General features: G+C 36.6%; 5 protein-coding genes across 7 annotated transcripts; all 5 read left to right on the top strand.

Annotated features, from left to right (window-relative positions):
• Positions 1-240: 240 nt before the first annotated feature.
• LOC111493300 (probable calcium-binding protein CML28) lies at positions 241-875 on the top strand. Its single transcript, XM_023142953.1, has one exon. The coding sequence runs from the start codon at positions 553-555 to the stop codon at positions 802-804; it is 252 nt and encodes an 83-aa protein (XP_022998721.1). The 5' UTR covers positions 241-552; the 3' UTR covers positions 805-875.
• A 1968-nt stretch (positions 876-2843) lies between these two features.
• LOC111493296 (major latex protein 15-like) lies at positions 2844-3592 on the top strand. 2 transcript variants are annotated; one of them, XM_023142946.1, is made up of 2 exons: positions 2844-3073; positions 3200-3592. In XM_023142946.1, exons 1-2 carry the CDS (start codon positions 2866-2868, stop codon positions 3490-3492), a joined length of 501 nt encoding a protein of 166 aa, XP_022998714.1. In that variant the 5' UTR covers positions 2844-2865; the 3' UTR covers positions 3493-3592. The 2 variants fall into 2 exon arrangements, with proteins under 2 accessions (XP_022998714.1, XP_022998715.1); XM_023142947.1 differs by having other exon boundaries at positions 3209-3592.
• Positions 3593-5937: 2345 nt separating this feature from the next.
• Positions 5938-6717, top strand: LOC111493299 (MLP-like protein 31). The gene is made up of 2 exons (XM_023142952.1): positions 5938-6159; positions 6270-6717. The coding sequence occupies exons 1-2, from the start codon at positions 6054-6056 to the stop codon at positions 6557-6559; spliced, it is 396 nt and encodes a 131-aa protein (XP_022998720.1). The 5' UTR covers positions 5938-6053; the 3' UTR covers positions 6560-6717.
• Positions 6718-12109: 5392 nt separating this feature from the next.
• Positions 12110-12875, top strand: LOC111493298 (MLP-like protein 34). Of its 2 annotated transcripts, XM_023142951.1 has the most exons (3): positions 12110-12334; positions 12423-12719; positions 12764-12875. In XM_023142951.1, the coding sequence occupies exons 1-2, from the start codon at positions 12148-12150 to the stop codon at positions 12692-12694; spliced, it is 459 nt and encodes a 152-aa protein (XP_022998719.1). In that variant the 5' UTR covers positions 12110-12147; the 3' UTR covers positions 12695-12719; positions 12764-12875. The 2 variants fall into 2 exon arrangements, with proteins under 2 accessions (XP_022998719.1, XP_022998718.1); XM_023142950.1 differs by lacking the exon at positions 12764-12875 and having other exon boundaries at positions 12423-12754.
• A 1318-nt stretch (positions 12876-14193) lies between these two features.
• Positions 14194-15187, top strand: LOC111493297 (probable calcium-binding protein CML23). The gene has a single exon (XM_023142948.1). It carries the CDS (start codon positions 14358-14360, stop codon positions 14844-14846), a length of 489 nt encoding a protein of 162 aa, XP_022998716.1. The 5' UTR covers positions 14194-14357; the 3' UTR covers positions 14847-15187.
• The last annotated feature ends 1114 nt before the right edge of the window (positions 15188-16301 follow it).

The following is a 16301-nucleotide window of genomic DNA, read 5'->3' on the forward strand; positions in this document are numbered from 1 at the left end:
AATATTTCATTTAAATATGATATAGATTAAAAAAAATACATTTTAAATATATTATTTTATACGACAATAATTTTTAAATAGATTTATGAGGTTATTGTTTTTAGTAGACTTGTTTTAAAATCGTAAAGCTAACATTAATACGGGCCAAAACTATATTATTATTGAGAAATAATCGATTTAATACAACAAAATGTATAATATATCAATTAAAATTTATTTTTCATGCTCAATCATAGTTGAATTATGTATTAAAATTTAATAATCTAGTAAAAAAAAAAAAAAAAGTTGAAATACCTGCGATGGGAGAAACTGTAGGGATGAAGAACATGTGACTTGGGCAATTACAAAGCTATGCCCTAAGTTGAGCAAGAATCGGTTGGGCGCAACGATTTCGAAGAACAAGGAGACGACAACAAGTGGTTCCGATCCCAATAATTTAGGGAAAACTAGGGATTATTAAAGGAGGAAGAAAATGGAAGAGGAGGAGAAGAGATTTGGCTTAATCGAGATTATTCCAAAACCTAATCCAATCAAATCAACGCTCCGGAAGAAATGGCAGACAATGGCGTAGACTCAGCCGAGTGCGAGAGGATTTTCAAGCGATTCGATGCGAACGGCGACGGGCAGATCTCGGCGACGGAGCTCGGCGACGCACTGAACGGAATCGGAGTGAGCTCTGAAGATGCGAAGAGGATGATGGACGCCATTGATAAAGATGGCGACGGCTTCATTTCATTCCAAGAATTCTTCGAGTTTGCCAAGGATAATCGCGCTTTGATGAAGGATTTTGCCAAAGCCTTTTAGATTTTTTTTCCTTTTTTTTTTCCCCCCCTTCTTTTATGACTACAATGAAGAATTAATATCACATCAAATCATACTAAATATGTTTTTATTTATTTCTCTTTATTATGAAAAAATAAAAAATTATTTTACTTAGACTCTTTTTACTTATCGAAATAGGAACAATTATCGAAATAGGAACAAAAACGTCATAACAATACCAATGATGTTTAAATGGAAAGTTGGTTGTAAACCCTCTTTCAAAGTTCGGACGAAAGAAATTCTATAAGATGGGTGTACATTTGGGATTCTCGTTTTATAAGTCAGATCCAAAAAGGATGAAATGAGTCGAAAAATAGATCCTGGAAACTAGTTCCCAGTTTAGATAAGAGACGAGATTAGAAATTCTAGTCGTCAGCCACCGAGTGACAAGAACAATCAGGGTCGTCCTATCTGCCTATAAAGATTCTCGAGCTTTCTAATATTATCAAAATCAAGCTCCAGCCAACTTTACTTATTTAACTCAATCGGTATGAGATACCCGGAATGGGGGTACTGACATATACACCTTACTCCTTGCCTTTTAGTAAACCTTCTAATCGGAGAGGCTTAGTGACGTTGGAAATCGGAGAGGCTTAGTGACGTTGGAATCAAACTAAAGGATCTTGCTCAATGACGCAGACAAACTGACTCCTTTGGGGAGGAAGGTTAACCTAATTGTCGAACCAAGAGGGGAATTCCTTCCGACCATCTAATTTTATTTCATTAGAAAACTTCGGGGACTTCGCTGGCTCTAATATTCAAAGAGATATGCGATAATTTTATAAATTCGGCTCAGAAAATCAAAATAAAAAAATATTTTCTAGATTTAAAAAATTGAAAAGTTATTTAGTAGAATGAGGAATGGATACCAACGTTGAGTTGCTTATAGAGTTTTGCTACCCATTACAAATTATATTTATATCATAGTGAAACAAAGAAGGTTCAAACAAAAGTTTAATATTTGAATACAATTCCACACCCAATCACACCACAAATGGGAAATATCGTCAGCAAATAAACATCTTTTATCAACCGTGCCCATGACAGTCCAATAAAAACTAAACTTATTTCATATTTTATTTCAAACAAATTCAATATCTCACTCTAACTTTAAAAATATAAAAAAAATACTCACTCTCGGTACCGCTGCAAGAATATGGAGTCCCCACATTGGAGAGCGTGGAAACCTTTTAGCAATGGGCTGGGTTGTTACAAATGGTATAAATACCGGTCTCGGAGCAGAGCTCGGGACTGACTACATCTGACCCATTTGCAATTTCTGGTATCATGACCTCTACGACTAGTATGTCTTTTAGGTTCCAACCCCATTTATGTTTAGACTTAGTAGTATGATATTACTTGTTTAACTCTTTCATGTGGATCTGCTTTTGGTTGGACACTCCTGATTCCAAACATGTTAGGGTTATTGGAAGTGAGGTATTTTAGGGAAGCCCAAAGTAAAGCCATGAAAGCTTATGTTCAAAGTAGACAATATCATACCATTGTGGAGAGTCGTGATTCCTAACAAAAGAAAGGAGTTGGGGTTCGGTGTGCCTGCAAGAACGTTGGGTCTCCAATGAGACTCAATCCCCACATTGGAGAGTGTGGAAACCTCTCTCTCTTAGTGGTGAACTTGGACAGTTACAAATGGTATCTCAACCAGTCATCAAGCACGAGGTTTGGGTCTCCAATGGAACTCAATCACCACATTGGAGAGTGTGGAAACCTCTCCCTTGGAAACGAAGCATTCTTGGTGTAGAAACCTTTCCCTTATTTAGAAAAGAAACGAAGCATGAAACATTACTTACAAGGGCGTAGAATCAACAAACAAATTAGGTTATTTTACACCACTTGCAAATCTAACCGATAAAAACTCTATAAACTTGATTTAATATACAGTCAAGTGGGAAAAAAAGTGATCATCGTGACCTGCCACAAGAGTGTTAAAAAATGATAAAAAGTTAGCCAAATTATTGAGTGGTAGTTCAAATCATTCCTCAAATGTTCACCCAAATTCACTATAAAACACTTCTATTAGCCTCAATGATGTCACCTCAAAACAAAATGAGCCGAACTGATAGCATTTGGGTAAAGGTTCCGCTGAAGTCTTCACCAGAGAAGTACTATGGCTTCTTCAGGAACCATATGGGGGATCTGGTCAATCTGTTCCCTCAGTATTACAGCAGCATTCAGCTTGTGGAAGGTGCAAATTTCTCTCCTGACTGCATTATACAGTTCAAATACAGCCTCGGTAAGAGACTATCTACTATCTACGTTATCGTTTAATTTCATTTTAATTTCTATTTTAGTTTCAAAACTTTTAAAAACATAATGGAATTTCTTTTCTTTGAACATGAACGAACGAACGAACAAACAGGAGAAACAGGAGGTCGATCATTATCAGCCAATGTAAAGATCAAAACTGTGGATGATGCGAAGAAATTGTTGGCTTATAATATTATTGAAGGAGATGTTCTAAAGCATTACAAAGTGTTTGAAGTAAGAATGGAAGTTGTTAATGGAGGGACAAGCAAAGGAGGAGGTGGGAGCTTTGCAAAATGGAGCGTTGTGTTTGAAAAGGCAAATGAAAACGTGGCAGCACCAGAAGACTACCTGGAATGGTTTGTCAAGATTTGCAAAGGCGTTGATGCTTACTTTTCCAAGAACTAAAACCCTAAAACAATCAAGTGAGCTAAGCTCTTAGGCTGTGTATCAACTTGGTTTGTTCTTAAATAAAGAGTATGCACGGCTGCATATCAGGTTAAAAGGATTCATGTTGGTTTGATAGCTAGTAGTTAAACAAACAGGTAGCATACTCATATCGTGAGTTGTTGAATCCAAACTTCAAATCCTGGACAAGTGACACTATATTTTTAGGATTTGATAACACAAACAAACCGAAAATTACGAGAGGATTAACGTTGAACCAAAAAAGTTTTAATTACTTACCTTACAAAAGTTCATTTCATGGAAGTTATTTTACTCATTGAACAAATTTCCAAAGTTTTTAAATATCTAAGAAAGTAAAATGAATAGCGATCAATAGATACGAAGGGAGGGTATAGAATGGAACTAAATGGATGCTTACATTAGTGGTTGAGGTGACAAGGGAGAATGTCGTAGTCACAATCTGAAACATGCATGAAGTGATCGATTTTTTTCTCGTGAGTTAATTTAGGAAGAGAGATAGATGGGGCAACTACCTTTGGGACCCTACCCAACCTATCTCGACCAACATCCTTAAATCTCTCCTGAATTCTACGAACCTAACTCATATCCTATCAAGTATTTGAGATTCTCTTCTATCCTCTGAGTAGCTTTTTTTTTTTTTTTTTTCTCTCTGAGCTAATTCAATAAGAAACCTATAGTTTAGAGATGAACAAAAAACTATATGCTCTTTATGGTTCGACGGTAGGAATAGGTAGTAGTGAGACATAAAACAGGGAAGGAATTGATGTAAAAATAGTGTAGCATTGAACCGCTGCTAGCTTGCATAATTAGTGAGTCGAGAGAGAGGAAAAATGTAATATCCCATATTGGTTTGAGAGGAGAACGAAACACTATTTATAAGGGTGTGGAAACCTTTCCTAGTAGAAGTGTAACGGAGGAAGCCCATAAGGGAAAACCCAAAAAAATCTTGAGGGAGGACAATGGGGAAGCACCCGTTCTTTCCTTGAGAGGACAATATCGGGACAACAAATCGTATTTTTACAACACTGTTGATTGCATCGAGATAAACTTTAAAGAATATCACGACATTGTACCACATATCCCATCATGATATGTAAATAGAGACGAAATAGTGACTCGATCCAAAACTAAATTTGTATGGTTGCAACGACATGTATAAAGGCATGTTGTCCGTAGGTCGGGGCATACTTACGATAGCTAACAAAGGTGTTGTAACAGCCAAAGCATACTGCTAGTAGATATTGTCCAAGGTGTTGTAACAGCCCAAGCATACTGCTAGTAGATATTGTCCATTTTGGCCTGATATGTATCCTCGTCAGCCTCAGAGTTTTAAAACGCGTCTACTAGAGATATGTTTCCACACCCTTATAAGAAATATTTCTTTCCCTCTCCAACCAATGTGGGACCTCACAATCCACCCTCCTAGGGGCCAGCGTTCTTGTTGGCGCAACGCCTGGTGTTTGGCTCTAATACCATTTGTAACAGCTCAAGCCCATTGCTAGTAGATATTGTCCGTTTTGACCGATTACGTATCACTATCAGCCTCACGGTTTTAAAACGCGTCTACTAGGGAGAAGTTTCCACACCTTTATAAGGAATGTTTCATTCCCCTCTCCATATTTTAGAGCTCTTGTTGGTTGGAGAAGGAAACGAAGCATAGCCCTTATAAGGGTGTGGAAACCTCTCCCTAGCAGACTCGTTTTAAACCCGTGAAGTTGACGACTATATGTAACGGGTCAAAACGCACAATATTTGTTAACGGTGAACTTGAGTTGTTACAAATGGTATCATAACCAAGTTATCGAGGTAGTGTGCCAGTAAAAACGTTAGGTCTCCAAGAGAAGTGGATTGGTATCATAACCAAGTCATTGGGGCAGCGGACTAGCAAAGACGTAAGATACCCAAAACGGGTGGATTGAGAGATCCTACATTAGTCATCGCAACAATATGCCAGCAAGGACATTGAGTCCCGAAAGGAGTGGATTAAAAGATCCCATATTAGAGAGTGTGAAGACCTCTTTTGTTGGAGGGAACAAAGCATTTCTTATAAGGATGTGGAAACTACTCCCCGATAGATACAATTTAAAACTGTGAGGCTCTCGCTCTTATAAGTTTCGAGTTTTGGTCTTATTCATATTTATTTTTGTTTCTCTAAATAAAATGAAGTGATTAAGAATTTTCATGGAGGTATTGTTGATTGGATTGAGCTAACAAACAAACAAATTACATTATTTTACACAACTTGCAGATCTACAACAGATAAGAACACTATAAACTTGATTTAAAATACATTCAGTGGCAAAAAAAAGTGTTCATCATGACCTGCCACAACAGTGTTAAAAATTGTTAAAAAGTTGGCCAAATTATTGAGTGGTAGTTCAAATCATTCCTAAAATAATCACCCAAATGCACTATAAAACACCTCTATTAGCCTCAAGTTGTTGTCACCTCAAAACAAAATGAGCCAAACTGATAGCATTTGAGCAAAGCTTCCGCTAAAATCTCCACCTGAGAAGTTCTATGGCTTCTACAGGAACCATATGGGGGATTTGATCAATCTGTTCCCTCAGTATTTCAGCAGCATTCAGTTTGTGGAAGGCGAAAATTACTCTCCCGACAGCGTTATACAGTTCAATTACAGCTTCGGTACGAAACTATCTATGTTATCATTTAGTTTCTATTTTAGTCTCGAAACTTTTAAAAACATAACGGGTTCTCTTCTTTGAATATGAATGAACGAATGAACGAACGAACAGGCAGTCAATTATTATCAGCAAATATAAAGATCAGGGCTGTGGATGATGTGAAGAAATCGTTGGTTTATAAAGTTATTGAAGGAGATGTTCTAAAGCATTACAAAGTGTTTGAATTAAGAATTGAAGCTGTTAATGGAGGGAAAAGCAAAGGAGGAGGTGGGAGCTTTGCAAAGTGGACCATTGTGTTTGAAAAGGCAAATGAAAATGTGGCAGCACCACAAGACTACTTGGAGTGGTTTGTCGAGGTTTCCAAAGGCGTTGATGCTTACTTATCCAAGAACAAGAACTAAAACTCTAAAACTCTAAAACAATCAAGTGAGCTAAGCTCTTGGCTGTGTATCAACTTGGTTTGTTCTTAAATAAGAAATGATGCATGAACTATTAAAACATCGTATCTTTAAGATTGCATCGAGATAAACTTCCAAGAATATCACAATATTGTACCACATATCCCATCTTGATATGTAAACAGAGACGTACAAGCAGTGACTCGATAAACTAAATTCATATGGTTGCAACAACATGTATAAAGGCATGTTGTTTGTAGGTTGTAGGCTTACTTACGATAGCTAGCAAAGTAACAGTCCAAACCCAATGCTAGTAGATATTGTCCGCTTTGGCAGGTTATGTATCGTCGTCAGCCTCACAGTTTTAAAACGCGTCTACTAGGGAGAGGTTTCCACACCCTTATAAGGAATGCTTCGTTCCCCTCTCCAACTAATGTGGGATCTCACAATCCTCCCCCTTAGGGGATTAGCGTCCTTGTTGACACAACGCCTGATGTCTGGCTCTAATACCATCTGTAATAGCTCAAGTCCACCGCTAGTAGATATTGTCCGTTTTGGCTCGTTACGTATCGTCGTTAGCCTCACGGTTTTAAAACGCATATAATAGGGAGAAGTTTCCACACTCTTATAGGGAATACTTCGTTCCCCTCTCCAACCAATTGGATCTCACAATCCACCCCCTTTAGAGGACAACATCCTAGCTTGCACGACGCCCGATGTCTTGCTTTGATACCATTTGTAACATCCCAAGTCCACTGCAGGTAGATATTGTCCATTTTGACTCGTTACGTATCACCATCAACCTCACGGTTTTAAAACACGTCTACTAGGGAGAGGTTTCCACACCCTTGTAAGAAATGCTTTGTTTCCCTCTCCAACCAATGCTGGATCTCACAATCCTCTTCTTTCGGGGCCAACATCCTCGCTAGCACAAAGCCCGATGTCTGGCTCTGATATCATCTGTAATAGCCCAAGTCCACCGCTAGTAGATATTGCCCGCTTTGACTCGTTACGTTTCGTTGTCAGCCTCACGATTTTAAAACTCGTCTACTAGGGAGAGATTTCCACACCCTTATAGGGAATGCTTCGTTCCCCTCTCCAACTAGTGGGATCTCACAATTCACCCCCTTTAGGGGCCAACATCGTCGCTGGCACAACGCCCGATGTCTTGCTTTGATACCATTTGTAATAGCCCAAGTCCACCACTGGTAGATATTGTCCGTTTTTGCTCGTTATGGCTCGCTGTCAACCTCAAGTTTTCACATTCTTATAAGAAATGTTTTCTTCTCCTCTTCAAATATATAACTAACAAAAGTTCATTTTAATACAACTCCACGCACACTCATGCCCATAACAATCCAACAACAAAAACAAAAGTGATTTCATATTCTATTTCAAACACATTCTATCTCACTTACAAATTTTAATAATATAAGAAATATTCTCGATTTTTTTAAAACATTTCACTTACTATGTGTTTCTCATATTTTAGAGCTCCCACTTTAGTTCGAGAAGGGATGAAGCATAGCCCTCACAAGATGTGGAAACCTCTCCCTAGCAACTTGTTTTAAAACCGTGAAGCAGATGGCTATACGTAACAGGTTCAAACATACCATATTTGTTAGTGGTGAACTTGGGTTGTTACAAATGGTATAAGAACCTGTCATCGGTTGGTATGCCTGCAAGAACGTTGGGTCTCCAAGAGGGCTCAATCCCCACATTGGAGGATGTGGAAACCTCTTTTTGTTGGTGGTGAACTTAGACGGTTACAAATGGTATCACAACCAGTCATCAAGCAGTGTGCCAGTGAGGATGCTAGGTCCCAAGAAGACTCAATCCCTACATTGGAGAGTGTGGGAACCTCTCTCTATTAGTAGTGAACTTGAACTGTTACAAATGGTATCACAACCTGTCATCGGGCGGTGTGCCCGTGAGAACGCTTGGTCCACAAGGGGCTCAATCCCCATATTTGAAGAGTGTGGAAACCTCTCTCTGTTAGCGATGGACAAGTTTTCTAAACTTGAGTTTTCCTTAGTTATTCACACGTTTCCAACTTTTTGATTGTTTGGATATATGAATTAACGCTCCAATTTTCTAAACTTAATTAGTTGTTCTTCTAGTTTTTTGGATATCTGAATTAACCCTCCTCGTTCTATTTGGGCCAACTTTGTGGGCAAGATTTGTGTCACTGCTAATTTTAGGATTAAATTTGTTATTTAAATACTTAATCGGAAACATAAATAAGTATTGGGTCTTGAGCGCAAATATTTCTCCCTCCCTTTTTATGTTATTTTCTTTTTGTTTTCTTCGGCCCTTTTTTTACTTTGTCCACGTTTTCCTCTCAATTGCAAAAAGTCAACCAGATTTATCTGGACTTTTCTTCTCAATGGCCAAAAGTCAACAAGATCTCAAACTGGAGTTGATGCTTACTTTGCTGTCCACTGATATAAACCAGGCCTTTGGTGTGTGCTATGTTGAATAAAGGGAGCAATTGTTGGCGACACTCATTGCTCTTCCCCATGTCTATGCATATCTATGTATTGCTATGCATGTTTCCTTTCACCTTCTTTAACATTTTAAAAATAAGTTTTATTAATTATACTCTCGTTTGAGATTTCACATCGATTAGAGAGAAACGAGTGCTAGCAAAGACGCTGAGCTCTAAAGAGGGTGGATTGTGAAATCCCACATCAGTTTGAGAAGTGAACGAGTGACAGCGAGGACACTGGATCCCAAATAAGATGAATTGTGAAATCTCACGTCGATTATCGATTATCGATTGGAGAGTCGAACGAAACATTGTTTTTAAGGGTGTGAAAACCTCTTCTCGAGGAGGGTAGATTGTGAGATCTAACCTCCGTTAGTAAGTGAAACAAAACATTGTTTATAAGAACGAAAAACTGTTAGAGTTTATTTTTTTAAAACAAAAATTAAAAAATAATTACCATCAAATAGTTATCATTTTGTCATCCTAGATTTAAATACCTCTATTAGTTTTTTTTTTCTCGATAAAATAGGAAAGTAAATAAAAAATATATATATTAGTTGTAGATTGTAGTGGATAATGCTGAATTATTTGTAATAATATAGTTGACTAATTAATTAAAAATATTAGATAATATTTAAAAAAATAAAATTTCCGAGTATTTACGACCCACTATGAACTCAACGCGCTTTCCCACGAATACGCTCGACCACATTTAATAATAATTCCTTTTTTTTTGTGAAACTTCAATTTCATAATAATTACTTTTAAATACGAATATAAATTTATGGCTAAATGCCTAGAAAATACCTCAATTAAAAAATAAAAATAAAAAACTTATGATTTAAAAAAACATTACAAAATTAACCATATAAGTAGTTTTTAATATTTTGTACATATCATTCAAAATTTATAATTTATAAATATTTTATAGAATTTAGCATAAATTTATTAAATTTCTATAATGTTTTAATTCTAAAATTTATTGAAGCTATTTTTTCGAAAAAGGAGAAAATAAAAACTTTCGGAAACAGCATTAATTTAATTCACGCGGGAAAAAAAGTCACAATCAGGTGCGCTCAGGACCACGGAAACTTGATTTTGAAAAGGGCAGCCAATGACCTGCCCGGCCTGCCACTTAATTTGTGAAAAATGTCTTGTGGATCTCACCCTCCAATGCTACGTGGCAGAATTTTAATGGTTGTGGATCAACTTTGAGTCTAAATATATATAATAAGTGGTAAATTTAATGCCCTAATTTTTGGGACTCTTATTTTGTGCTTTTGTTGGATTGGTTCGTGATTTGATTTTATTCGTTAATTGAATTTTATTTATTTCTTGAACATATTAGTTAATACGTTGAATTATTATTCGATATCAATTAATACAAATGTCCCATATTGGTTGGAGAGGGAAGCAGAGCATTACTTATAAATGTCCCATATTGGTCGGAGAGAGGAACGAAACGTAGGTTATAAGGATTTGGAAACCTCTCTTGAACATACACGTTTTAAAATCGTGAGACTGATGACTATATTTCATGGGACTAAAGTGGACATTATGTATTAGCGGTGAGTTTAGGCTATTACAAATGTTACCAAAATAAGTCATCGGGCGGTGTAACAGCAAGGACACTGGGACCCCAAAAGGGTGGATTGAGAGATCCCATTGGAGAGTGTGGAAACTTCTCAATTGGTTGGAGAGGGAAGCAGAGCATTACTTATAAAGATGTGAAAACTTTTTTATAGTGCAGTTTTAAGTTCAATACCACATTAATAATTACAAAGGGTTAATCTTCGTACAATAAAAAAGAACGAAACTTAGAGATGGAAACAGTAGGTGGGTTATCGAGAATTTATCAATCTTCCTCACAATTTGATGTCAAATTCAAACGTATGGGTATCTTACTTCTAAACCAAATTTAAGCTACAAACCGTTCACATAAAGCAAGACAACGACTCGATATTAATGAATCCGCACATTTAGGTTTCCAAATCCATCAAACCAATCTCAATCATTCAATCGTGTTGGTTTGATAGCTCAATCATTCAATAAGAAATTAATGCATGAAATATTAAAATGTACGTGGGTTGAAGCTCTTAAAATGTAATATCAAACATGTTAAAACGATTCGTGTTGGTTTGATAGCTAGCAGTTAAAAGACAAATAAGTAGCATACTCATAGGGTTTGATAACACTAAAACGAATCAAAAAATGGCAAGAGGATAAAGCTAACGAAGAATCGAAAAGGTTTTAATTACTTCCCTCACGAAAGTTCATTTCATGGAAGTTATTTTACTCATTAAACAAATTTCCAAAGTTTTTAAATATCGAAGACATGCAAGTAAAATAGATAGCGGTCAATAGACCTGATAAGGTGACCGGACAGAAAGTCATAGCCACAATCTAGAACATGCATGAAATGAACAATTTTTTCTCGTGAGTTAATTCAATAAAAAGCCATATGGTTTCTCTATAGTTGGACAGTAGATGAGAATGTTTGCTTAAACCACCCCACATAAATGGTGAAAGTTCTTTATTTATAATCAAATAAATTATAAGGATGTAAAAAGAGTAATAAATGAAAAGATACCTAACGTTAAAAAGCAAACAATTTAATACTAAATATCCTTAACATAGGAATAGGTGGGAGTGAGACCCGAAAGAGGGAAGAACTTGATGCAAAAGTGGTGTAACGTTGAACCGCTGCTTGCTTGCATAATGAGTGAGCCGGAAAAGGGTGGAAGAGAGATAGATGGAGGAACTACCTTTGGGGCCCTACCCAACTCATCTCGAACAATACCCTATAATACTGTATTTGGAATAGTTAAATCTCTCCTGAGAATCGAGATTCTGTTCTATCCTCTTAGTAGCATTCTTTTTCAAACCGTCTACCTCGGTCGCTCTCCCCTCCGTATAAATGGAAAGATGCCTAACTTTTTTTTTATTTTTTATTTTTTATTTTTATGCTACAAAAGATTATAAGAACCAGAGAAACTAAAGATGAAGAATTTGGAGTGGTCACATAAACAAGTTGCGAGATTCTAAGAGCTTCCATATAAACTCTCCAATTTGGGTTCTCCAAAATGCATATTTTGATTACAAAATGGCTCAAATTTCCCAAGTCTGTGCTGATGTTAAAATACAGTCTTCAGCTGACAAATTCTATGGTTTCTTTAGGCACAAAATGCACCATTTGCCTCAAATATTCTCTAAGAAAGTCCACAGCTTTGAATTCCTTGAAGGAAATGACTTCACTCCTGGCTCCCTCATGCACTGGACTTACGACATTGGTACGACTTCATTCGATTTTGTGTTTTTATTTTTGAAGATTAAGCTTATAAATACTCGTTCTACCTGTGTCTTTGTTGGTTCGGTTAGTTGGGCCAACCAAAACAAAGGTAAAAGTGGCAGATGTAGACGAAGAAAACAAGTCGATCACGTACGAAGCTGTTGAAGGAGACATATTGAGCCAATACACCTTATTCAGGTCGAAGTTCCGAGCCTCCGATGACGGAGAAAACGGAGGCGCCATTGTGAATTGGTCGTTCGAGTTCGAGAAGGCCAACGACAACATCCCGTCCCCAGAAGCTTACCTGGAATTTGTTTCTAAGATCTCAACTGTACTTGATACTTACCTTGCTGTCAACTGATAGACAGCAAGGCCTTTGGCGCTATGCTATGAATAAAGGGAGCCATTGTTGATTGCTTCCACTTGGCGCTGTGCTATGAATAAAGGGAGCCATTGTTGATTGCTTCCCCATCTCTATGTATATCTATTTATTGTTATGCATTTTACTTTGACCTTTCATAAATATTTGAAATTTTTTAGTTTAATAACTATTTGACTTTCAATTTTTGAAAATTAAATTTAAAAGAGTTATACTATTTTGACATTTTTTCTTAAAAAAAAAAAACAAACCCTACTTTAATTTTTTTTATTTTTAAAACTCGAATAAAAAATCAAATGTTTTGTTTAAAAACATGAAAATTGTGAGATTTAATATCGATCAGAGAGAAACTAGTGGCAGCGAGGACACTGAGCTCCAAAGGGAGTGAATTGTGAGATCACATCGATCGAGAGGGGAACGAGGACGCTCAATTTCGAAATTGGTGAATGGTGAAATCTACATCGTTTGGAGAGAAAAAAGTGTATTGTGAAATCCCACGTCCATTGATAAGAAACTAAACATAGTTGATAATGATTGAAAATCTTTTGTTTACATTTAATAATAATTACTATTAATACAGATATAAATAGAAAATACCTCAATTTAAAAAATAAATAACTTATGATTTAAAAAATATTACAAAATTAACCATATTAGTGGTTTTTAATATTTTGTACATATCATACAAAATTTATAATTTATAAGTATTTTATATAATTTAGCATAAATTTATTAAATTTCTAATATGCTTTAATTTTAAAATTTATTGAAGCAATTTTTTCGAAAAAGGAGAAAATAAAAACTTTAGGAAACAGCATTAATTTAATTCCCGCGGGAAAAAGGTCACAATCAGGTGCGCTCAGGACCACGGAAACTTGATTTTGAAAAGGGCAGCTCAATGACCTGCCCGGCCTGCCACTTTCTTAATTTGTGAACAATGTCTTGCGGATCTCACTCTCCAATGCCACGTGGCAGAATTTTAATGGTTGTGGATCAACGATGAGTCGAAATCATTGGAGAAATATATATATATATATATATATAATAATAATAAGTGGTAAATTTAATGCCTTAATTTTTGTGGATCGAGTATTTGGATTGATTAGTAATTTAATTTTATAACATTTGAAATTTATTTACCTCTCGAAATATTAGGTAATATATTGAATTATTATTCAATATCAATTAATATAAATCTTATATTCACGTATATATCAAAATCTAAATATTTGAAAATTTTTGTGAAAGCTAACACTTATAAATAAATATAACAAGTTAATTGTTTTTTTTTTTAAAATGATCTTTCATTAAAAATTATAATGAAAATTGATGTATTCGAAAAATATATTGATAAAAATTAATTTTTTTTTTCCACTAAAATTTTAAAATAACTAATAACGGTTGGAAAATATTAATAAGAAATAAATAGTAGTTAATACTCTAACATTCGTACACTGTCACTTACCCGATCACCGCCTGCAATACCGCGAGGAAACCGCGTGGAAGGTTTCGACTCTCTCTATATATATCTCTAGCAAATCTCTCAATCGGGAAGGAAGAAAATCGGAAAAGTGTTTTTATTTTGAGTTTTGTTTCTCTCTCTCTCAATTCAAATTTAATCTATTTGATTCTTCGTGAAGCTTTTATGCCCATGGCGAAGACGTCGGTTTCAAATCCAAGCTCCCCAAATCCTGGAGGAGCCTTGGGCTCCATGGACGAGGTTATCATGGTCTTCAAGAAGTTTGATAAGAACGGCGATGGCAAGATTTCCATTAAGGAGCTCGCTGCTGCCCTTGGGGAACTTGGCGGCAAGATCTCCGACGATGAGATCCGCCGCATTATGTCGGAGATTGACAAGGACGGAAATGGATTCATCGACCTAGATGAGTTCGCCGAGTTTCATCAGAACTTCTCTTCTACTGGCGGAGGTAGCAAAGATCTGCAAGACGCTTTTGATCTGTTCGACGTCGATAAGAACGGCCTAATCTCGGCCAAGGAGTTGCACTCTGTTCTCAAGCGCCTCGGTGAAAAATGTAGCCTCAAAGATTGTTGCCGGATGATCAGTTCCGTCGATGTTGACGGTGACGGCCATGTAAATTTCGAGGAGTTCAAGAAGATGATGACTCGCTCATAGTCGTCTTCGTCGGTAGAGGTAGTTTCAGAATGGAATCAAAATAGTTTAGAATTTTGAAACAAAATTTGGTACTCTCAGTCTCTTTTTAGTGTACAGTATGTGATTCTATATCTATCTGGCTTATCTTGATCATCCTCTTGCCATCTGTAACCGATTAGGGTACCAAAAAACAAATGATCCGATTCTAGATCTTAGTCAGAGATCCTCTACTTATTAAAAAAAAAAATTATCAGTTCATATCTGTCTCTGATTGATTGAGATGCTCTGTTTCTGATAAGTATGAATTCAAAGTTCTCGCAGTAATTTTTAGATTCGGAAATTTGATGAAGCTATTGAAAAATTGAATGCTGTTTGTGCTGGCTGATTGATTTCTGGCAATGGTTTGGAAATAGTTTCAAAATTTGCATCAAATTGGCATGTAACTCAAAATTTAGCGATGAAAATTCCTTGCGTGATAGACTAAGCAAGTATATACCTCTATTCCCGAATCGTTTCAGTTATTCTAAATTTTTTTTAGTCTTTTAAATTTCCCGAACACGTAGAATTTTGATGATGAAAAAGTTGAATCTCACAGATCTTGAATGATTATAAATTAGATAAAGAATAGAAAAGACTACTGTTGAACCACGGGGTAAGTTAAGTCAAAGTTCTTGAGTGGTAATTTGTGGAGGTGGTGTTGCTATGAGGCGAACACGGAGGGTTGTTTGGACATCGGCGGTTTGTGGGAGCGGTGATAGGGACTTTGCTTCGTCGTTAGGTTAAAGCATGAGTGAGGCATAGGGGTAGGGCATGTACCTTGCCTTTTAAGCTCCCTTTGCGTGCTTGCTTCTTTGTCGAGGCCCAATCCCACCTTTCTAGTTGTCACTGATGTTTCTTTAATTATTTGAATCCTATTACTCTACAGGTTATCAAAAATATATATATATATATATATCAACAATGAGTTAAAACAAGCAAGAGACTCCTATCCTCGTTATTCACCACTTTGAAAATTGGGGTCTCAACGGTAGGAATAGGTAGGAGTGAGACTCAAAACAAAGAAGGAATCGATGCAAAGGCAGTGTAGCGCCGAACCGCTGCTTACTTGCATAATGAATGAGTCCGAAAAGGGAAAGAGCTAGCTGACAATTCTGCAACATTAAACTGTTGCTTAGCTTGTATAATGAGTGAGTCAAGAAAGGGTAAGAGCTAGTGGACAATTCTGTATTTTTTTTAACAAACAATCAAGAAGAAATTCACCTTCACCTTCTAAGTTGTGTAGGGGAAAGGGTGGAAGAGAGATAGATGGGTAACTACCAACACCCAGAACAGCGAATTTGGAATCTCTCTCGAATTCTACTCAAATATGAATTCCACGTGGGGAAGGCTTGCATCAAGCACCGCAGCCAACTGCCTCGATTCCATCTTCCACCCTGATATATGGCAAACATACCGGGGGGGGGGGGGGGGGGGGGG

This window comes from Cucurbita maxima, unplaced genomic scaffold (assembly GCF_002738345.1).
Source record: "Cucurbita maxima cultivar Rimu unplaced genomic scaffold, Cmax_1.0 Cma_Scf00018, whole genome shotgun sequence".
NCBI lineage: Eukaryota > Viridiplantae > Streptophyta > Magnoliopsida > Cucurbitales > Cucurbitaceae > Cucurbita > Cucurbita maxima.